Source organism: Cynoglossus semilaevis, chromosome Z (genome assembly GCF_000523025.1).
Source record: "Cynoglossus semilaevis isolate Cse_v1.0 chromosome Z, Cse_v1.0, whole genome shotgun sequence".
Lineage (NCBI taxonomy): Eukaryota > Metazoa > Chordata > Actinopteri > Pleuronectiformes > Cynoglossidae > Cynoglossus > Cynoglossus semilaevis.
In genome coordinates this window covers 13,997,409-14,021,437 of record NC_024328.1, presented here as the reverse complement: position 1 = coordinate 14,021,437, position 24,029 = coordinate 13,997,409, and the positions used below count along the sequence as shown (strand labels likewise).

General features: G+C 39.8%; 1 protein-coding gene across 3 annotated transcripts in view; it reads right to left on the bottom strand.

The window, feature by feature from the left end:
* Positions 1–867: 867 nt before the first annotated feature.
* The window catches only part of ogdha (oxoglutarate dehydrogenase a), a 24,157-nt gene continuing 995 nt past the window's right edge, over positions 868–24,029 (bottom strand). For 2 of the 3 annotated variants that reach the window (XM_008336444.2, XM_008336446.3), the window contains exons 2-22: positions 22,284–22,687; positions 18,917–19,108; positions 15,798–15,900; positions 11,218–11,333; positions 10,171–10,325; positions 9,943–10,089; positions 9,752–9,842; positions 9,141–9,320; positions 8,883–9,011; positions 8,624–8,803; positions 8,387–8,539; positions 8,013–8,115; positions 7,390–7,518; positions 7,146–7,296; positions 6,939–7,066; positions 6,037–6,215; positions 5,873–5,944; positions 5,000–5,125; positions 3,573–3,809; positions 3,293–3,447; positions 868–2,372 (exon numbers count right to left, since the gene is read on the bottom strand). In XM_008336444.2, the coding sequence (XP_008334666.1) occupies positions 2,252–2,372; positions 3,293–3,447; positions 3,573–3,809; positions 5,000–5,125; positions 5,873–5,944; positions 6,037–6,215; positions 6,939–7,066; positions 7,146–7,296; positions 7,390–7,518; positions 8,013–8,115; positions 8,387–8,539; positions 8,624–8,803; positions 8,883–9,011; positions 9,141–9,320; positions 9,752–9,842; positions 9,943–10,089; positions 10,171–10,325; positions 11,218–11,333; positions 15,798–15,900; positions 18,917–19,108; positions 22,284–22,523 (3,087 nt within the window). In that variant the 5' untranslated portion in view covers positions 22,524–22,687 and the 3' untranslated portion in view covers positions 868–2,251. Of the gene's footprint in view, positions 2,373–3,292; positions 3,448–3,572; positions 3,810–4,999; positions 5,126–5,872; positions 5,945–6,036; positions 6,216–6,938; positions 7,067–7,145; positions 7,297–7,389; positions 7,519–8,012; positions 8,116–8,386; positions 8,540–8,623; positions 8,804–8,882; positions 9,012–9,140; positions 9,321–9,751; positions 9,843–9,942; positions 10,090–10,170; positions 10,326–11,217; positions 11,334–15,797; positions 15,901–16,249; positions 16,344–18,916; positions 19,109–22,283; positions 22,688–24,029 lie in introns of all 3 variants that reach the window. The other variant, XM_008336447.2, reaches the window with a different exon arrangement.

Below are 24,029 nucleotides of genomic sequence, written 5' to 3'. Positions count from 1 at the left end.
TCTACCTAGTATTTTTTAGCTAAAAAATACTAGGTAGAACTGAGCAAAAATACTACGTAGAAGTTGGTAAAAATACTAGGTAGAACTGAGCAAAAATACTAGGTTGAAGTTAGCTAAAAATACTAGGTAGAAGTTAGCAAAAATACTAGGTAGAAGTAAGCAAAAATACTACGTAGAAGTTCGCCAAAAATACTAGGTTGACGTTGGCTAAAACTACTAGGTAGAAGTACGCACAAATACTAGGTAGACGTTAGCTAAAATACTAGGTAGAACTTAGCTAAAAATAAAAAATCGAAGTTAGCAAAAATACTAGGTAGAAGTTAGCTAACTTCTACCTAGTATTTTTAGCTAACTTCAACCTAGTATTTTTGCTAACTTCGATTTTTTATTTTTAGCTAAGTTCTACCTAGTATTTTAGCTAACGTCTACCTAGTATTTGTGCGTACTTCTACCTAGTAGTTTTAGCCAACGTCAACCTAGTATTTTTGGCGAACTTCTACGTAGTATTTTTGCTTACTTCTACCTAGTATTTTTGCTAACTTCTACCTAGTATTTTGTCTTCTTTCATTTTTGACTTTTTTTTCTTATTTTCAAACCAACTTAAGCATTTTAATAAATAATAATAATAAAATAAAGGGCCACAGATGGGAACTTTTCCAACCACGATCAGCCCCTGAAGCCAGGAGTTTAACACCACTGCTTTAAACACTAGAACAACACAATAAGAAAGGGGAGAATACACAGTTCCTTGTACACCAAGTCTTTGAGATAGAATATAATTTCACAAATGTAAATGATTTAAAATAAGCCATTATACAACAAACAAACAAACAAAGAAGGAATAACTCAAACGTGTCAAGGCCAAAGTCTTTCAGTAGAATTCTTTATTGAATCAAGTGATGGAAGTGAAATCCCCCGATTATGAAAATAAATAAATCATTTTCTTTTCTTTCTACGTCAGCGCAGCTTCAAACCAGGAGATTTAGACTTTGTTTGTATTTATCCGTTTATTCATTCATTTGTTTATTCATTTGTTTTTGTGGCGACAGACAGAGTTCATTCAGATGACAGACAGGAAAACTCAATAAAATCAGGAGACACTCTGCTTTGGCACAGGGTAAAAGCTGCGATAGAAGAGAGCCCGGAAACTAAGGAGATAAATTAATGGTGAGCAGTGCATTCAGTTGTATTGTTTTTAATTCTCCCTTTTCCACCAGCAAACGTCTAAATGTGTGTCTTAATCGACTAAAATAAAAACCCGGAAAAAAAGGAGATGCTAAACCTTAAAAAGAAAAAAAAAAAAAGTACACCGTTTTTCCCGAGCTAGCTCCACTCCAAGGAGTTTTTAAATATTTGCCGTCGCCGGGAATAGTGAAGCAGGTGACGGTGGTTTCTGGGTCGAGGAGTGGATTCAAAGTTAAGAAGCAGTGATGACGAATATGAGGAAGAAAAAATAAAAAAATAAAAAAGTTTTCTGGACCATCTGTTATAAACCCTGACCTGCTGTGCTAAATGGAGATGAGAGGGGGCGCTGTTGAGAAGTCAAATTTCATGTTCAGGAACTCCGCTAAATTGTGACCTCAGATAAAAATAATCTCTCACCCTACCTCCCCCTCACACCACTTTGTTGCTCGCTCACTCTACTCAATCACTGATGGGAGTTCTCCACCAGATGTCGCTGTTTAAAAAAAACCAAATAAATAAAAAAAAAAAACCACCCTGCAGCCAAATCAGTTCATACCAGGGGGTCTACAACCTGTGGCTCGGGGGCCAAAATTGGGTCACTGGTCTCTTCATGGTGGACCACAGTGAGCCTGACTGATACATAATTTACTCCGATATTTTTTATCATATATATATATCAGTGAAAATGAGGAGAGAAAAAAAAACTCTGACACGATACAGTTTGTACTACTGCAGTACATCCTGCAGTAGAAGTAAAATCGACCGGATGCTGCCCCCTGTGAAGTTTAATAGTATCAGTGTAGTGTTTGTGTGTGATTTACACTCAACGTTTTGCGTTTTACTTCGTACTCCGTTTCGTTTGAAGTATTTTGCTGAGTACTACACAGAGTGTATTTGTTTTCTGAGGTCGTAATTTTTTTAATTTATTTTATTTTTTTTTTACTGAGTGGTTTGAGAATATGGTCGTGTTTGAGTAAAAACTGGGATCCAGAGGTCAGGAGTCACAGGTGGGACAGATGAAGGGAAGAGGGGGGAGGGGAGGGGTTAAAGGTCACAGGTTTTTTTTTTACTGTTGATCCTTGAATGCGTCCAGGTCGAAGGCAGTGTCCAGGAAACGCCGCAGCTCCATCAGGTGAGTGTTTTTGTTTCCTGTGGCAGGGGCTGCGGCTGGCTCTCTGCCGGCGTACCTGGGGGGGAGGAAAGGGGTGAGGAGAGCGGGAGATAGAGAGAGAGAGATAGAGATAATTAAAAAAAAAAAATACAAATACAACCTTCCATGTGTCCAGGACTGTGCTGACCCGCTATCGACCCCGTTGAGCCACAGTGCTCATATCTCACACAACTTCTATCTTGTATTTTTGACTAACTTCTACCTAGTATTTTTAGCTAAGCTAAACCTAGTATTTTTGCTAACCTCTATCTAGTATTTTTGCTAACCTCTACCTAGTATTTTTAGCCAACTTCTACCTAGTATTTTTAGCTAACCTCTAGTATTTTTTGCTAACTTCTACCTAGTATTTTTAGCCAACTTCTACCTAGTATTTTTAGCTAACCTCTAGTATTTTTTGCTAACTTCTACCTAGTATTTTTGCTAACCTCTACCTAGTAGTTTTAGCTAACGTCTACCTAGTATTTTTGACTAAGTTCTACCTAGTATTTTTGTTAACTTCTATTTAGTATGTTTACTAACTGGTATTTAGTATGTTAGCTAACTTCTACCTCGTATTTTTTACTAACTTCTAACTAGTATTTTTTACTAACTTCTATCATTTTTGACTAACTTTTTTTTTTTTTAAACCAACTGAAGCATTTTATTAATAATTAAAAAGGCCACAGGTGGGAACTTTTCCAACGATCAGCCCCTGACCCAGGAGTTTAACACCACTGCTTTAAATACTAGAACAACACAATAAGAAAGGGGAGAATACACAGTTCCTTGTACACCAAGTCTTTGAGAAAGAATATAATTTCACAAATGTGACTTGTTGTGTGACACTTCCATGTGTCCAGGACTGTGTTGACCCGCTATCGACCCCGCTGCCGACCCCGCTGAGCCACAGCGCTCATCTATATCTCAGACAACATTTGAACATTTCTTGTTTTTTACCAGACAGGTTTGGCCCTCTGGATGGTGGTTCTGATCCGGGGCTTCACGTAGTCGTAGTATCCCTGGTTCTTGTGCTCCTCCTGACACCAGACCAAGTCGGCGTTGGCGTAACGCTCCGACTCAGCCCTCACCTGGTCAAATGGGAACGGAGACAGCTGCGGGCGAGAGGAGGGAGAGAGAGAGAGAGAGAGAGAGAGAGAGACAGAATTGTCAAAAAAAAAAACAAAACAAAAAAAAACGAAAATGTCCGCGAACGACGGGTGAGAACCTGACGCAGTACCTGCTCTATGCGTGAGATGGCGACGTCTCCGTCCATCCCTTTGCTCTTCCTCTCCTTGGTCAGCTCGTAGTAAACCTTCCCCGTGCAGAAGATCACCCTCTTCACCTCCTCGGGACGCTCCGACGCCGGGCCGTTGTCGGGGATCAACCTCTGGAAGTGAGTTCCAGGGAGCATCTCGTCAAAGTTGGACCTGGCCTCCGGGTGGCGCAGCAGAGACTTTGGAGTGAAGACGATTAGCTGCAGGGCAGATGGAGAGCGAGAGAGGGAGAGAGAGAGTTACGGACACAGTCTACAAGAAGTAGTGGGAGGAAGAACGGGATCTGGAGAGGGGTCAGGGGTCTTTCTTTGCTGTAGATTCACACTTTGCAATAAAAAAAGTATTATTTGCTAACATCTAACTAATATTTTCTGCTAACTTCTACCTAGTAGTTTTGCTAACTTCTACCTAGTATTATTTGCTAACATCTACCTAGTATTATTTTTGCTAACTTCTAACTAAATATTTTTTGCTAACTTCTACCTAGTAGTTTTGCTAACTTCTACCTAGTATTATTTGCTAACATCTACCTTGTATTTTATGCTAACTAGTTTTTTTGCTAACTTCTATCTAGTATTTTTTGCTTACTTCTACATAGTATTTTATGCTAACTAGTATTGTTGATTACTTGTATTTAATATTTTTGGCTAACTTCTACATAGTATTTTATGCTAAATAGTATTTTTGATTACTTGTATTTAGTATTTTAGACTAACTTCTACCGTTTTTTTTGCTAACTTCTACCTAGTATTTTTGCTCACTTCAATCTAGTATTTTTGCTAACTTCTAACTAATATTTTTTGCTAACTTCTACCTAGTATTATTTGCTAACATCTGCCTAGTATTTTTAGCTAACCTCTACCTAGTATTTTTCCTAACTTCTACCTGGTTTTTTGCTAACTTTTATCTAGTATTTTTTGCTTACTTCTACATAGTATTTTATGCTAACTAGTATTATTGATTACTTGTATTTAATATTTTTGGCTAACTTCTACATAGTATTTTATGCTAAATAGTATTTTTGATTACTTGTATTTAGTATTTTAGACTAACTTCTACCGTTTTTTTTGCTAACTTCTACCTAGTAGTTTTGCTAACTTCTACCTGGTATTATTTGCTAACATCTACCTAGTATTTTTAGCTAACCTCTACCTAGTATTTTTCCTAACTTCTACCTGGTTTTTTGCTAACTTTTATCTAGTATTTTTTGCTTACTTCTACATAGTATTTTATGCTAAATAGTATTTTTGATTACTTGTATTTAGTATTTTAGACTAACTTCTACCGTTTTTTTTGCTAACTTCTACCTAGTATTTTATGCTAACTTGTATTTAGTATTTTTGACTAACAACAAGGTCATGTGACGAGTGTGTTTGTGTGTTAGACTCACTGGCTTCCTGAAGGGCAGGAGGATCTGTCGTCTGAGGACGTGGAAGTAATTTCCTGGAGAGGCACAGTTCACTACGATCCAGTTACAGTCGTAGAGCTGACGAACGGCGAAGTCGTCTGTAATGTTCTGGACGGACAAGAAAAAAAAAAACCAAAAAAAAAAAAACAGTTATACTTTACTCTGATAAACCAACACTTCAGCTGAATGACAAATGACACCAGGAACAGAGTTAATGAGCCAGTGACTAATCCTTTCAAAATAAACGTCTGTATAAACTACTTTATTTACCCAACTATTTATCTCATATCTATTTCTCAGGAAACGTCTTAGGATTTATGGCTAACTTCTAACTTTTCTCAGCTATTTTCTATTTTGTATTTTCAGCTAATGTCTACCTAGTATTTTGCTAACTTTTATTTAGTATTTTTAGCTAACTTCCTCCTTTAATTTTTTGCTAACTTCTACCTAGTACCTTTGTTAACTTCTACCTAGTATATTTGCTAACTTCTACCTAGTATTTCTTGCTAACTTCTACCTAGTTTTTTAGCTCACTTTTACCTGGTATTTTTTGCCAGCTTCTACCTAGCATTTTTTTGCTAACCTCTACCTAGTATTTTTTGCTAACTTCTACCTAGTTTTTTAGCTAACTTTTACCTGGTATTTTTTGCCAGCTTCTACCTAGCATTTTTTAGCTAACTTCTACCTAGCATTTTTTGCTAACTCTAACTTCTACCTAGCATTAGTTTTTTTGCTAACCTCTACCTAGTATTTTTTGCTAACTTCTACCTAGCATTTTTTTGCTAACCTCTACCTAGTATTTTTTGCTAACTTCAAATCCTCAGGTGTGTGTGTGTGCGCGTGTGTGTTTCTCACAGGCATCACATCTGGATCATCATTACACATCTGGAGGAATCTCTCTGGCCGAGCCGAAGAATGTTCTGGACCCTGGAATCACAGAGTTCAGGTGGGTTCAGTGAAGACACAGGACGAGACTGTGTGGGGGTGTGTGTGTGTGTGTGTGTGTGTGTGTTACTCACCATGCCCTCCAGTCCGTGTGGCAGCAGCAGCACGATGCCATTCTGTCTGACCCACTTGGCCTGACCGGCACAGATGAACTGGTCGATGATGCACTGGGCCGTGTTGTGGAAGTCGCCGAACTGCGCCTCCCACAGGATCAGAGCGTTAGGACTGGCCATGGCGAAGCCCAGCTCAAAGCCTGGAGAGACAGGAAGTAGGAAAGAAGAAGAAAAAAAAAGTGCTTTAATTTTTTATTTAATGTTTGATTTAAAATTTTAATATTTATATTTTTATATTTAAAGAGTTTCAATCCACTAATGAAACATAAATGAACACTTTTTTGTACCAAGGAACGGTCGGCTGGTACCGATCTTTACTAGGAACCAGTTGTTGAATTATCATTACGGATAATTGACCTTTCAAAATAAAATATTTTTTAGACTTCTGTTAGTATTGCAGTCTCTATTTTTGCTAACTTCTAACTAATATTTTTAGCTAACTTCTACCTAGTATTTCATGCTAACTAGTATTTTTGCTAACTTATACCTAGTATTTTGCTAGCTTCTACCTGTTTTTTTGCTAACTTCTATCCAGTATTTTTTGCTTGCTTCTACATAGTATTTTATGCTTACTAGTATTTTTGATTACTTGTATTTAGTATTTTTTAGACTTCTGTTCGTATTTCAGTCTCAAAGACCTTGAAAAAAAAAATTGTGCCCCAGTGCGGCCTGGTAATAAATTATGTACCGACCGGTAGCGGTCCGCAGACCGGAGGTTGGTGATCCCCGACCTGTACGAAGTTAGAGAAGATAACTCCATTTTGTTGAGTTTAAAGTTAGCCTAAAATAATTGGAACTATCTCATCCACAGAACACTTCCAGGGACCTGGGATTCAAACCAGCAGCCCTGGACGGCGACTCACCCAGGACGCCGTACTCTGACAGCGAGCTGTTGCAGACGGTGTACGGTGCCTGGTCAGGAGAGAGGTGGTTCATGGGAATACAGATCCTCTTGTCCACGTTCTGGTCATGGAGGACGTGATGCCGGTGGCTGAAAACAGACGATCATCATCAGTGGAACAAGCGGACGGTGTCGTTGAGTTTTCACCGCGAAGTCTAAGACGGATTACCTAAACGTCCCTCGCTCCACGTCCTGTCCCGATAGCCGGATGTGAGTTCCTTCTTTCAGCAGCGATCCGAAGGCCATGTACTCGGCCAACGCCCAGTCCACCGTGCGGTTCTCGATCATCTTGCCTCGGCCTTTCAAGATGCGACTGAGACCTGGAAGTGTGAGACAACGAAAAGTTGGGACGTGATGAGGCATTTGTCTCCCCGAGGACTTCCGAGTCTCAAGGACTCAAACCTGGGACTGACCTCCGTGGATGGTGAAGTCCTCCACGGGGACAGAAGAGGCAATCTGTCCGATGTGGTTCAGGTTTTCTTCAGTCAGACCTGTGGAGGGGCAGCTCATGGACTTGGGCTGTCCATCCAGGGTGAAAAAACCTGGGAAAAAAAAAAAAAAAAAAAAAAAGGGACGTCCATAAAACACAAAGACAAAAGTCTACAGATTATGTCAGCGCTAAGGGACCCAAGACCACCAAGGCCTAATTTGGACCAGGGACCACCACCAGAGCCCTGATTTGGACCAGGGACCTAGAGAGCCCTAATTTAGACCTCAGACCACTACCAGAGCCTTGATTTGGACCTGGGACCATCAAGGCCTAATTTTGACCAGGGACCACCACCAGAGCCTTGATTTGGACCAGGGACCACCAGAGCCTTGATTTGGACCTGAGACCTCCAGAGCCCTGATTTGGACCAGGGACCACCACCAGAGCCCTAATTTGGACCCCAGACCACCACCAGAGCCCTACCCCAGACCACCAGAGCCTTGATTTGGACCCCAGACCACCAGAGCCTTGATTTGGACCCCAGACCACCAGAGCCTTGATTTGGACCCCAGACCATCATTCATTCAACAGCTTCATTTTTCTCACCGGGCCACGGTGAATCCAGCCAGTGCTTGATGTGGAGGATTTTCTCGTCTTTGGAGCGAGTGTACGCCTCCTCGCAAATCTTATCGTACTTGGCAATCTCCTCCTACGGGCAGCGAAAAACAACACATGGACAAATATAAACAAACAAGTATATAAAAAAATAAAAGACAGCAGTGAAAAGTCAAATCTGAGAATTTACTGCATTTACAGTGATGTCCAAACTAAGGGGCGGGCCCCATTCTGAGTGCAAATATTTTTGACTAATGGTCACTGAGCTTAATATGTATGATTGGTTTTATGATTCTGCAATATTTATTTCTTTTATTTAAAAAAAAGAACGATGTCGTCGGCGTAACATTTGATTTTGTTTTTACCTCGTACTCCTGTCGGCTAACGGCGCCCTCTGCGATGAGCTTCTCTGCGTATTTCTGCAGCACCGGTTTCTGCTTCTTGATCTGCTTGTACATCAGGGGCTGCGTGAACATGGGCTCGTCCATTTCGTTGTGACCCATTCGGCGGTAGCACACCTGTACGCAAAGTAAATCTCAACGTTGTCACCTCTCCACGTTAAACGGAGCAAATCTACGTCCGACAGATTAAACACAACCGACCAGGTCGACCACCACGTCTTTGTGGAACGTGGCTCTCCACTCGGCGGCCACCTTGCAGACGTAGATCACCGCCTCGGGGTCGTCAGCGTTGACGTGGAAGATGGGAGCGTTGACAACTCGGGCCACGTCCGTGGGGTACGGGGAGGAGCGGGCCATACGGGGGTCGGTGGTGAAACCGATCTGTAGGTTGCGACAACGATGTCAAAGCGCATACAGGCGAACGAACGTTCACCGAGCGTGAGCGTTTCCCCGTTCGTACCTGGTTGTTGACGACGACGTGCACGGTGCCGTGCGTGGTGTAGGACGGCAGATCGGACAAGTGGAAGGTCTCGTAGACGATGCCCTGACCGGCAAATGCGGCGTCTCCGTGAAGAAGGATTGACATCACCTGGACAGACAAACACGTGTACATTATTGAATGCGAAAGTGACATCATCACATGACCTGAGGAGAGGGGAAAAGGGAGTGGGGGAGTGGGTGACGGGGTTACATAACGTATAGTGCAGAGGTGTCTCACCCGTTTCCCGTCATTGTCCGCGCAGTAGAACTGCTCCGCCTTGGTTTTCCCCTGGACCACGGGGTCGACCGCCTCCAGGTGAGAGGGGTTGGCCACCAGTGAGAGAGAGATGTTCCGGTCCGTGACGCGGTTGATGCGACGGTGATACATTCCCAGATGATACTTCACATCGCCAGAGCCCTGCAGAGGAAGCGCCACCGTGTGTCAAAAAACGGTACTACATGGAAACACAGCTTCTTATGGTGCCTCGCAAATAACAACGAAGATTTTCAAATATCGCTATGCGACGCTGTCATATTGTATAAGAATTTAAAAGTATCTAAAACCTTCCGCGGTTCTTTGATTTCTTGCACCGACGGGACACTGATAAAACTCCAGCCCAGTAGGGGCCAGTAACGTGCTTACATATTTGTTTTTGCCTGGCCATAAGATGCTAGGATTCATTAAATAACATCAGTACATCAGCGTGATCTCCGTGTTTCTTCACTGTTTCGACCCAATACAATAACAATAGCAACAACTGTTGCTTTTATTCCAGTATTGATCAGCGTCACTGTGTCAACATGTTGCTCTATAATAAAGTTAAAGAACAACAACAGTAGGCGACTGACCTCATCGGTTGCCTCCAGTTTGGAGTCAAATTGACAGAAGATCTGCTCCAACTCTTTCCGGATCACGTTTGCCAAAACATTGAGGCGACCCCTGGTGGACAGAGACAAACACAGCAAGGTCACGGACTTTCAGTCAAAAAAAAAATCAAACCAGGGTTAATGAAGATGAAAGTGAAAAAAAAGTGTGGAACCTGTGAGGCATTCCCATGATGACGTTCTCCACTCCGTTCTCAGAGGATTTATCAATGATGGTTTTCAGAGCAGGGATCAGGGACTCGCATCCCTCCAGACCAAAACGCTTCTCTGCCGACCACTTCTTCTGCAGGAACTCTTCAAACCTGAGATAAGTGTAGATATTTTTGTTTGTGTTGTGAAAGTGCGGTGAGGAACTCGGGGTTCTGCGTCCTTAGCTCACACACCTGGTGGACCTGACCATGCGGGCCAGCAGCGTCCTCTTCTCCTCCAGAGTGAACTGCATCACTCCCGGAGTCTCAAACTTCTGTCTGATCCACTGACACTGCTCCAGGTCGTTGATGAACATGAACTCAACGCCGATGTGCTGACAGTACGCCATCTGAACACAGCGCCACGTGATGGTGACAGAGTGACACGGCAGTGATTAAAAAAAGAAAAGAAAAAGAAAACCTTACACAAACACACACACACATATATATATATATATATATACACATACAAATATATACATACACATATATAATATATATAATATATATACACATATGTAAGTATATATGCATGTATATACACACATGTATATACAGTACATTTATGTACATATATACACACATATATGTATGTATGTAAATATATATATACACACACACGTATATACACATACATACATGTATATATACACATACATACACGTATATATATACATACATATATTTATACATACATATATATACATACATACATATACATACATGTATGTATATACATACATATACACATACATATGCATATACACACACATACACTTATGTATATATATGCACATATATACATATTTACACATGCATATATAGACATGTATACACACACAAACCAATATCTATATATATACATACATATATTTATACATACATATATATACATACATACATATACATACATGTATGTATATACATACATATACACATACATATGCATATACACACACATACACTTATGTATATATATGCACATATATACATATTTACACATGCATATATAGACATGTATACACACACAAACCAATATCTATATATATACATACATATATAAATACATAAATATATATATATACATATTTTGTATTTTATATAGTATATACACACTTTATGATGATTAACTGGTTAATCTGCAGCCACCCTGATTGATGAGATTATAAATGTATATACAATCACACAGGCACATATACATATACATATACATATACTGCATATACTGCATCTTTCATTCACCTCCAGGCGGCGAATGATCTCCTTCAGCGGGAGGGCGCTCTCTGAGCCTCCAATGAAGGTGGTCGTGGGCAGACGAAACACCTTGTCCAGATCAGACTCGACCAGACCGTAGAAGCCTGTGGATCCCATCAAGCACCACGGGAGAAGAAGAGTGAGGGGCAGGGGGGTATTAAAAAGGGAGAGGGGGGGTTAACAGAGGCAGGACAGGTGTATAAGGATGATCAGGTTAGAAGTGTTGGCAGACAAACAGCATTCACATGTGAGGAGTGAGGAGTGAGGGACACAGATTAACCTCAGTGTAAAAATACACCAGCAACAGAGTTAGTGACGACTGTTTAAAGAGTGATGGCGCTGTTCTGAGACAGACGGATGGTTAAGAAAGGAGACCAAGGACTCAGGCTCAGCACTGTAGCATTTTGGGGTTTTTTTTTAAGTCCAAAGTGTTGCACGCGTTAGGCTAAAAACCTGACTTTTATTGTGAAAAGCAACTACTAAGTTAGCAAGTATCTAACAAATAACAAGCATGTTCAGTAGTCTTCATTTCTTATTGAGAAGAAGAAAAAACAGCAATTTTGTAGGAACTCTGTATTATTGTGTTTTGAATAGATTTAAAAAGGGGGGGGTCATAGAGGGGTCTTTGGGCTGGACACAGATCAGGAGGTTAAATTATGAGCTATGTGATGATTTCGCTGAACCCTGGTCTCCTGGGGGATCGAACACACATGAGCAGGATGGTCCTGATCTTTTTTTTTTTTTTTTTCACTCACAAAATCACCTTTATCTCACCCACAAAGAGAGAGAGAGACAGAGAGAGAGAGAGAGAGAGAGAGAGAGAGGGGGAGAGAGAGTGTGGAAGTGCCAGGGCATCTGTGTGATCATGACAGCAGCAGATAGCAGCGATGGAGAATTTTTGTAGTATCAAAAATTTGTAAATGGTATTCCGAGAAGAGGGGATACAAAAAAATATACAAAAAAAAGTACTACAGTAGAATTATTTTCTTCAGATGTACTTTAAAAAATTGCACCTTCAAGAAAGCTTAATCCAAAAATAGTTAGAAAACTGGACAAAGTCGTTTTTTCGAAGACATTTTGCCTCTTCGTCCTTCTTCAGGTCTGTGTTAGGTCTGTGGTATAAAAACAAACAAAGTTTTCACCTTTCCACCAGCCTCCCTAATGTGAAGTGTTAAATATAAATCATGATCCGTCGACGTGGTCTGTCGCTCATCTCACCCCAGCCCATCAATTACTCACTGACTTCCCCTCTGACTCTGACTTTAATGCCCTGCTGCCAACACACAAATCCCCTCATGTTTCTGCACAGTACTCCTCAGAGAGCCCAGATTGATAAACAACAAATGCAACCAATCAGAGAGTGTCTTCAGTTACCATCTACCCACCACAGGGATACTCTGATTGGCTACTCCGTCATAGTTCTTCTCCAGCGAAGAGAGCAGCGAGAGTCCAACAGCTGGGTTTTTAAACCATGTCTCCTGTCTACCGCGTTGTTTCCCAAAGCCTGGGTTGCGACCCTCTGGTGGGTCGCAAGAGTTTTTCTTGGGGGGTCGTATCGCATCACGTTTACCAAGAGTTTACGAATAATGTCAATTGACTTGGAAGGTTTGTGATTTTTTTTAAAAATATGGGTCCCCCAGAAAAAAAAAAAAGGGAAACACTGGTCACAGAATGACAGACGACCCCTCCCCCCGGTCACCCGCCTCACACTGACAGGGAATGCAATCAAACCAAAACATTGCACTTAAAGCTACAGACACCCCCCCTCCGTTCTTTACTTATGGAAGTCCGCACATGCTAAATCTAGTCAGGACTACAGCATGGAAGCAAAAGCAACACAGAGAGGAAGCGCGAGAGTTCGAAGGGGCAACTGACCAAGTCTTAGACCACGCCCACATACACGCTCCTGCCCCACAGACTGGTCTGGCATGTGTACTCTGTAGGAACCTCGATGGTCTGGGAGCTCAACCGGTCAGAAACCTCCAGGAGTCGCTACTTCTGTTCATTGCTAACAACGCTATTACAGGCTAACTACAGGGTTTCGCAGCACTGTGCAGCGGTACAACAGCAGCGGTAGCGGTAGCAGCACATCTCCGTTTGCTTCTCATACCTCCGACCGTGAGCACATTCAGTCTCTCCTTGAAACCCGCCAAGTCTTGAGGTGTCGACAGCAGGGGAGCAGAGGAAAAGAGAAACCTACACACCATTAATGATCTGAGACCAAACTCTACGTAAGGTACAAGTCCAGATGACACCATCAGCCCATACACAGTGGGGGGAGAGGAGGGGGGTGACGGGGGAGGTGGGGTCAGGGGGTGGGCGGAGCCCTAGCATCTCCACATCTCCACCACTTGTTGAATGTTAAGAAAAAAAGTACAAGATTTGGCATCAAGTGGTGAAGGGAGACGGGTGCAGCTACCGGCATGCTAACGTTATCGACAATCCAGATCCACAACCAAGGAGCTTCTCACAATCTGAAAGCCATTCCAGACAAGTCACCTCTCTCTACAGCACGGCTCAGTATAACAGGGCAGTCCCATCTGATGCAATGCAAAATGTAATTTTTCTGGTAGCAGCAGCTGGGCAGGTGATGCTTATTGGCCAAATACACACACATCATCTGCAAATGTGTTAACTTTAAAGCATTTTCTTCAGAGGCTCTGGTGAAAACATCTAAAAGTTTATGTGAAGAAAATCCACGATAAAAAAATTCAAGATTCATGCAAATTTCTAGATGTAGAACGACTAGGGAACCACACTTTTTTTGTCAAAGTGCGTTAAGATACACCGACACAAGAATGAACAAATGTTCAAATTTAACCTGCTCTACGACACAAATAAACTGAAATACACAGATTGTAAAAATAAAAATAAATAAATAAATAAATAAATAATCCTTGTGCGGATCACGGGTTCACACGGGAGCTAACGACCCCACAGAAAATGACTGACCTGGTCCCCTAACCACAGCTTGTTCTCTCTCACCCTGTGTTTCAGTAGCATTCAGCCCAAAGACGCCTGATTCACACAGAATCGCAGCAAACATAAAAAAAACACACAAAAAAAACTCGCGTAACATTCTGCAAGCATCAGTGAAGCGGTTCACTACAGCTAGCAGATGATTAGCAAACAGCCCGTAGCATCTGAAATGATCACACCAACTCTATGGACAGCATCTCATCAGCCCCAAGAGCTGGGCCTCAGATTTACGTTCAAATCTAGTCACACACTTCAACGTTCAGGGCCAAACCACGACAAACAAGGCACCAATGGAAGATTTAGTCCCACAAAGTGGTTCAAACTTGGTCCTGTTGTATTTTTTTTTAAATTAAACCGCACTATTTCACCTTGGGTTTTCGATGTTCCGAGACAGACTGACAGACACCTGGACCGACTTAGGTTTCTGGAGGACATTTCACCTCTCACTCGAGAGGCGTCTTCACCACCTGGTACCTGGTTCAGACTCCTGGTATTTAGCCGCAGAGGCCTGAATACCTGAATGAGGACTTTGTATGATAAATAATGACGGTCGTCCCACTACCCTGACACTGACGCAGGAAGTTGGTTTCACCCGCGTCGAGGCACGAGTTGGGGGTTGTTAGGACCACCTGGGGGCGTCGTCACGAAACCAAAGCCAGTCCAGTGGACTTCTTCCAAATTATAAACAACCTTTGTTCCTATGTGACTGCAACTGTGGCCGCAGGTTGTGAGCGTTACAGCAAGATGTGCTACTTTGTCTAGATGTAAACACCAATATATATATCTAAATATATACTGTGTATACATATATATATATATATATATATATGCATACATGCACAAATGTGTATATACGTATATATACATATACATACTGTATATAAATATATATACATATATAAATATATACATAGATATATTTATATATACATGCATATATAAATATATACATAGATATATTTATATATACATGCATATATAAATATATACACATATATAAATACATATATACATATAAATATATATACATATATAAATATATACACATATATAAATACATATAAATATATGAGATCTAGATCTAGATGAGGACTTTTATACCTTTTGTGGGACTTAATGGTCTCAGCGCCACAGACACAAACTATGCTGGTTCGATTCTACACATTCACTTGTGTTGAGAATGAGTAGAAACCGCACCAGACTGAGCTTTAAAATTCACAACACTCAAAACTCCAAACCAAATCCTTATACTGTGATAACCAAATAACGGACATCATAAAGGACTTTTGTCCTTTTATAGGAAAACAACAGTTCAAGTTGTATCATTTCTAAAAAAAAAAAAAAATTAAAAATTCAAAAATGTAGGAGCAAACAAATCAATAATGTAAATCGCACCAGCAAGTTTTCTAAAACTCAAAAAAAAAAAAAAAAAAAAAAATAGAGCTACAATACAAAGTTAACGAAAAAATACTACGTGTCCCCTGAAGCCTTAGAAAAATTCAGACTGCCAGGCAGACTGGAGCAGGGAAACCACGGGGGGGGGAGAAAATGGACGACGACGACTGTTTTCTGAGGGGTTAGCGCCTCACCCAGCTTGTCGGAGGAAGTGATTATGTCAGTGGGAACACAAGAATCCAGATCGGCGTCCATGATGCCTAGGGGGTCCAACTGGGCCACTTGGTGACCTCGGATCTACAGGGGAGTGACAAAAGTAGAGAGCCCACCCAGAAAAGGAGGAGGAGGAAGAGGAAGCACAGTGCAACAAAATAAGGCAGGACGAGGACCGGAAAGTATGGAGAGGCGGACGCAAGATAAGCAAGGGGGGGATTTAAAAAAAAAAAAAAAAAAACAAAGGAGGCAGGAGCGTCGGACATGAGCGAGGCAGGAGCAAAAATGAGGGGCGGGGACCAGAGGAAGATGATTACACAGAGAGGAGAGCAGAGGAGAGCAGAGGAGAGGAGAGGAAAGATAGAGGGTGGGAGGGAGGAAGAGCAACATTAACACCACAGGCCTGGATTATTTGTAAGTTTGTCGTTCTCACCAACATCCTGGAAACCAGTATTGACTGGAGCATCATCAAAATTCACACAGCTGATTCCCAGAGGATCCAAACGGGCATTATGATGCCCCATCACCTACACACAGAAACGCAGACACACATGTGGTTATGACGACACCGATAGCCATTGGTCCCTGAAGGTCGCCGACAGGATGAAGTTTTCCATGTCACCCTTTTTTTCTTATTTGGTAAAAATACTGACATTTTTTAGATGTAAAATGTCCAAAATTGAAAAATTAACACTAATTCTATGGCAATACGAATCATGTATACCATAAATTTACAACGGGAATTTCCAAACTCTGGTCTAGGGACCAATTTTGGGCCATTAGCAGGTTGGTCCCTGGTTTACATGGGTTTTAGTTACAGAAACTACCAGTAGAAAAAAAAATATATATGGGATGGTATATTTTTATTGAAATAATAGACTTTCTTTTTTGCTGTGTCATCGTACATGACTTAAGGAAATTGTGTAAAGTATAAATACGATAAAACATTTTTTTTTAAATATATAAAAAGTTATTTTTTGTTTGAAAAACGTAACAATTTTTTGTATAAAAAAACAACATGTTTTTGTGGTTTTTAAGCTACAGTGCTAGTGTTGGTACTTGGGCTCCCTCTAGTGGTATGTGGAGGAACCTGTAGTTGTAGGTTGGTCGAAGTGGTCGAAGTTGGTCGAAGGTTGTATTCGGTGTAGAACGTACGAGAACCAGGTGTGATTTGTCTTCAGGTTGTGTGCACTACATATTCACACAAAGTCAATATATTTGACCATATATGGCCAATATAGTTTTTAATTACACCTACCTACTCATTAGAACGGTGTCACTGGGAATCATTTAGACAAACGACTAAATGTAAACGTAGAAGTAAATAAATGACCAGAGTTAAATCTGTAAAATAAACAAACAAACAAACAAGTTAAACGGTGTCATTTTTCAAACCGATCTGATTCTGTGCTCCATTAAAAACCAGACACATTCCTGCAGGGGAAGAAAGCGAGTCAAACGTGTCACATGTAATGAAATACCAGACTGAAAACTGAACTGTGGCAGCAGAACATTCCATTCGAACAAATGTTCTTAACAGCGCTGTAATTAAGTTAATAAAAAAAAATTACACCTGATTTGATCTGACACTAATCCAAGTGATGGAATTATTTAAAAAAAAAAAGAAAAAATAATTAGCATCATGAATCAAGTGTCGATGGGAGCATGATCAATTTTGATACAAATAATATAATAATATATATATGAAGTAAATTAGTGAAACTGAAGTACTTTTTTTATTTTATATATATATAAAATTTACTTCATATATATATATAATTTACTATTACTACATATATTATATATAGATATTATATAATTAATTATATCTTTTAATATATTATTATATTATTATTATTATATTAATATATTAATTATATCTATATATAATATATGTAGTAAATTATATATAGATATAATTAATATATTAATATAATAATAATAATATAATAATATATTAAAAGATATAATTAATTATATATAGATATTATATAATTAATTATATAATATCTATATATAATTAATTATATAATATCTATATATAATTAATTATATAATATCTATATATAATTTACTACATATATTATATATAGATATATATATAAAATAAATTAATTAAAAAAAGTACTTCAGTTTCACTAATTTACTTGATTGCAAAAAAAAAACCAGTCATATCCCTTTACTGTTTACATTCAAAGATCATCAGTCAATGTTTCAAAACAACAGGTCAAAGGTCATTCAGACTCAGCTACTAACAGAAGAAAGTCTGGAAGGTGCTTTATTTTGAAAATGTAATGCTCCTTTAACGATGGTGCGATATTAGTAACGGCTGGTACTAGCCGACCGCTCCATGGTACAAAAAGGTCGGTGACCTCTGCTTCAGATGATACAACTCCTACTTGGTCCGACTACCCAGTGAGCAACTCTTTAATAAAAGCCCCCCAGACCATTTGAACAGCGCTAACAGGGCAGAATATGCTGCCCTGATTTGTGCTTGAGAGAATTTGGTCTGACGTTGGCCGGCTAAGCTAAATTGTGAAGCCAGTTTAGTTGGTGGATGATTCCCAACATTCCTTGTGCTACGCTGCACAGGTGTGACGAAGTGTAGTAACAAAGGCTGACAACTGGGTTTAAAATCATACAGTTAACGTCCAAGTTGATTTTTCTTCTGTGGAGTATTTTCTAGTTTAAACACTGCAGTATTTGATCCCTGACATGCAAGATGAAGAGAGCGCCATTTGTTCTGTCTGACTTCGAAAGAAACACTAAACGTACTATTTGATGATTCAAAATGTGTTATTTAAAAGGGCTGTGGCCTTACGATACTATCGCGATATTTTGCCCATGAAAATGATCATACTGCATTACAGCAATTTTGCGATAATTGATATGTTGCAATACATTTCTTCCCGATATCTATGAAAGATATCGGGAAGAAATTTAAGTCACAAAATGAAAGATTACGGTGCTTTATTTTGAAAGCCTTTCGTCAGATTGAATTAGAAAAGCTGGTTACACTTTTGATACAGTATTTTTTTAAAGTATTTTTCGGTACATTTTTGATACAGGTGGGATGCTGCGGCCTTGTGTGCGTTCATACCTGGTACGCCCTGATGAGGGACTGGACGGCCAGGTGATCCTCCACCAGCTTCTCCACATTTGGCTGAGCCCCAACCAGAGAGGTGAGCTGAGGAGCAACGAGGCCCGACGCCGCGGACAGACCCAGAGGAGACTGATACGCAGCACCAGGGGGAGCGCCGGCGTGGGCGTTGCGGAAAAACACATCCCACGACTGGAGAAAGGGGGAAGAATTAATCGATTAATTAATAACAGTAATTTGTGAAAAATTATTTGAGTATTATGTAATTGTACAACTGTTTTTAAGCGGTAAGATACCACGTACATTCAATTTGCATAGAGGATATTTAGTACATGTAAGCATCTCCCATAAACATCAAAAACATCTGACATCCTCTAAACTTAATAATGAATTATGGCTCATGCCCCTTCACATTCCTTAAATAACCTTTACCAGGGGTGCCCAATAGGTAGATTGGGATCTACCAGTAGATTGCAGAGGGAGTGCTGGTAGATCATGAGCAATTAAAATAAAAAAATAAAATATAAATAAAATTCTAAAGCGTGTAGTAGTGATGATATATTGTGAGAATTGAATCATTTGTGCCAAAGAGCTTCATGCATTTAATCAGTAACCGAAAACATAACAAGTTATTTATATGAGTGAATATATATTTAATGTTTTCAGTTTGGGTAGATCGCTTCTGTCTGGTCATTTGAATAGTAGCTCCCATGCCAAAAAAGTGTGGACACCCATGACCTATATTCTCAGGTCATTCTCCTTTTCACCTGTTTGTCATCTTGCCATGGTTGTTATTATTTTTTCGTTCTATTACTGTGAATTTGTTGTGGTAGCGCGCAAGATCTAAAATGTGTGGTTTAATAAAAAAAGTCATTATTATTTATTGGCGTAGCATGTAATGATATTTTTTAAAACACTTTATTGAATAACCTGAGGATATCTGAAGAGGAGAAATTTCATGAGAACAATGCATGAAAATGAAGAAAGGATTCCTGCAACATTTTCCTCTCCAGTACATGGTCCGTGTCACTGCTGCCACATAGGATCAATGTGCTGCAGCTGCTCCTGTGTTGGTGCTGATACCGCCTGCCTCAAAGATGTTAATGTGGCCCTTCAATGATATCTTGTTGAAAAAAGTGCCCAGAGCCAGTTGTCTTTTTTCCCCTCCTCCTCCTTCCCTATCGTTTTTCAGTTGTTTTTCATCTAATATAAGGGTGCGCTGACCACGGGCTGCGTCCTGGCCTTCCTGTACCTGTCCCCCCTTGTCAATTATTTGTATTGTTTTTATTGTCTATTCATGTTTTTTCTTGGAACGGATTGTACAAAACTAAATTTTGTATCACCTTCCCTGGTGCATATGACAATAAAGAGATTCTGACATATGCATACATATACACACATATGCATACACATATATGCATACATACATATATACACATACATATATACACATATATACGCATACATATATACACGCATACATATATACACATATACGCATACATATATGCGTACATATATGCATACATATACATATACACATATATATATAAAACACTTTCTTTGCTCTCATTGAAGGCAGACTTAAACGAATTTCCCTGGTATCATTTAAAATGTCACAGTGATGAGTCAGTCAAACTACTAAAGGACCACAAAATACACATATGCATACATATATACACACATATGCATACATATATATACACACACATATGCATACATATATACACACACATATGCATACATTCATACACATATATAAATATACACACATATGCATACACATATACAGATATTTATATATACATATATGCATACATATATACACACATATGCATACATACATACACACAAATACATAGATACACATACATATATACACATATATACGCATACATACATATATGCGTACATATATGCATACATATAGATATACACATATATATAAAACACTTTCTTTGCTCTCATTGAAGGCCGACTTAAACAAATTTCCCTGGTATCATTTAAAATGTCACAGTGACGGGTCAGTCAAACCACTGAAGGACCACGTACACAAAATACTCTGACAAATAAACACGTTCCATGACTCAGCAGCGCCGAAGTCTACTTTACTGGAAATGTGTAGACTGTAGTACTATCACTGCTGGGACACACAGTGAACAGAGCGTGTGTGTGTGTCCAGTCCTTCTCCGCGGCCCATAGATTCTTTGCCAGGCTAATAAAGTCAAGGTCACAGTGTTATCATTATATAACCAGTGTGAACTAGAACATCTTCAAGACCTAGTACAGTACTAGCACATGCATCAACATATGCAGTACAGTATCTAGTACATAACGTTCTGAGTGAAAAAAAAAAGTATTTGATTTTTTTTTTGCAAAAAAAATTTAGTAGGATTTGAAACGCGACAAAAACCGTCAATCAAAATCAATCAATCATCAAAATAAATATCAATCAAAATATTTAATTGTTTTATATATTTGAATTTATTATTTGAAATTATTATTTTCTCAGAAGGTCTTGGGTGATTGGATGTGTTTGGGGGAAAAAGTAAAAACCTCATACAGTCTCATATATAGACATATTGATACTGAAAGTAAAAAGAACAAAACAATACTCTCCCTTTGATAACTCTGGTGGACACATTTCAGAAGTGCAGAAGTAAAAGTAGAACTCAAATTCTACCAAAAACACAAAGTAACTATGAACGTTTTTCATAGCGTTTTTCGTAGATTTTGGTCATTACTGCACATTTTGACAGTGTCTCATAGAAGGTGAAGCCTTTGTCCACGTCAGTCGTTGACTCACTGACCGTCCTGATCTCAGTCAGGCTGCTGTGACACAAACTGGGCCTTCGACCTTAGGTTTAAACCTTCATAAACACACGCTGAGAGTTGATATAGTATTCTAAGCTTTAGATTTTAAATCAGCGGTGTCAAACTCATTTCCACCAGGGGGCCACATCAGCAATACAGTTCCCCTTAAAGGGCTGGTTGTAAATGGAAGACTGTATAGATCACATTTATATTTATTCAAGCTACAAATATTGTTCATTGCTGTGAAATTAAAAAAAAACTTTTAACTTCATAGGTTAAAAAACTCTGCTGCACGGATTTTACTTAATGCTTTTTAAGCTCCCGCGGGCCACACAAAGTGGCTTGGCGGACCACATTTGGCCCCCGGGCCTTGAGTTTGACACATATGTTTTAAATGCTTTGATCGAATGCTGCACGTGGATCAGTGGATGGACGACGGAATTATTGGAATTATTTCTAATCGTTCTGACCATGAGTTAAATCGGCCGAAAAATCCGTACATACCTATGATCGATTATCTGATCAAACAATACCAACAGGTGGCGTCACGTACCTTGTGAACACTCTTTGGGTTCTCCAGCCAGGCATAGTACATTTCCTCCACGTAGTTGGAGCTCGTCCCGTTCAGGAACGGCTCAGAGGCCACCGGCGCAGAGTAGCACCTGATTGGCCGAAACGTCCTTGCGCTGCCAGTGTTGGCAACTGTGATCGGCCGTTGCTGGCCTATAGTCTGAGCCGCCTGCGAGGCGGTGAGCGGACGCAACCGCGCCGCACAAGTCCTTAGTCGATGCATTAGCAGTTCTTAAAGTATCACGCACACACGGCGGTGGTCAGGCCGACGACGCCACGTGTTCCTCAACCTGACGGCCACAAGGGGAAATAAATTCCACTGAGGTCGAGACCCGGGGCGGGGGGGAGGCACGGAGGGATGAAGGGCACGTTCTTCGTCCACTTGTCCTTGTGGGAGAGGTGGAGACAGGGGACAGTGAATGAGAGACATAAAAACAACAACTTGTTGAGATCCCATGATTCCGTGCTTCATGTGCTTACGTGAGCAACGGACTTGCATTGCAGCAAAAAAAAAAAAAAAAACAAGTAAACAAATAAAAAGACCAGACTTCCTATTTCATAATCTCACAAGTAGCTACAGATTTTTTTTAAAAAATGTCTTAATTGTACATGGTATGTTTCAGATTTATTCAATTGAAAATGTGAAAATATGAATTTTCCCCGCGTACCACCGCAGAGCACTCATACCACAATTTGAGAACCACTGGTCCATAGTGTCAGAAATACACCACCTGACTGACAAACCTTAGGTTCTAAATCAAGACTTCAGTCACCCAACGATGCAAGAAGACAGAAGAAGAAGAAGAGAGAAATATCAGACGGCATTGCCACAGCACCAGCTGAGAGGTCAAAGGGCAGACAAGTGTATTCTAATTAAGGCCTGATTTTCTCACACAGATGTTAGTGTCTAAATCCATCTTCGTGATTGGAGGATGACGATGATTGAAACATACCGCCTCTTCTCTGGGTCAAGGCTGTGACCCCGACTTGTCTCTTACTGGAATACTGCACCAATTCCCAGTCCAATATTCCTGGTGTTGGTTAATTTTCTTTTTCTTCTCTAGTGATTCTAAATGTTGATCCCTCTGTTCCAATGTTATTAACGTGATGTCTTAACTATGATGATACTTTGACTACAACTAAATTGTTAGAAAAAAAAAACCCTCAATATATCATCATGCCTATAGTATCACAATATATCATAATATATCGTATTGTTGCCCTGTATCGTGATACATATCGTATTGGCAGATTCTTGCAAAACCTTTTTTCTAATTGATTTAACCTTTCGTAGCTACTGCTATCTGCTGCATCTTTACTACATTTATCATATATATGTATATACATGTATATATATATGTATATATTGGCAAAGTACAGATCCATGTGCAGCCTTTCGTGATTTCACAGAAGAAAAAATACCCACAAACACAACAATTGGTTCGAGGGGTGACCCAGTGAGTATACACAGAGAATTGTTCAGTCTACTTTAGTGAGTACTTCCTTGTTTTGTTTTTTTGTTCCTATTACACAACCGGCCTTTTGGGAAAATGTATAAAACAGCTCCCCCCCCCAGTAATCTGTCGCATAATTGTTCTCAAATTCTTTCTTCTTTTAAGTCATAATATATTAGTTGTTGTTAAGCGTGACCATCCACTACACATGTATTTTTAAATAGTTATTTCTCAACAAACTACAATAAATCCGTGTGTTGTTGAAACAGGAATGC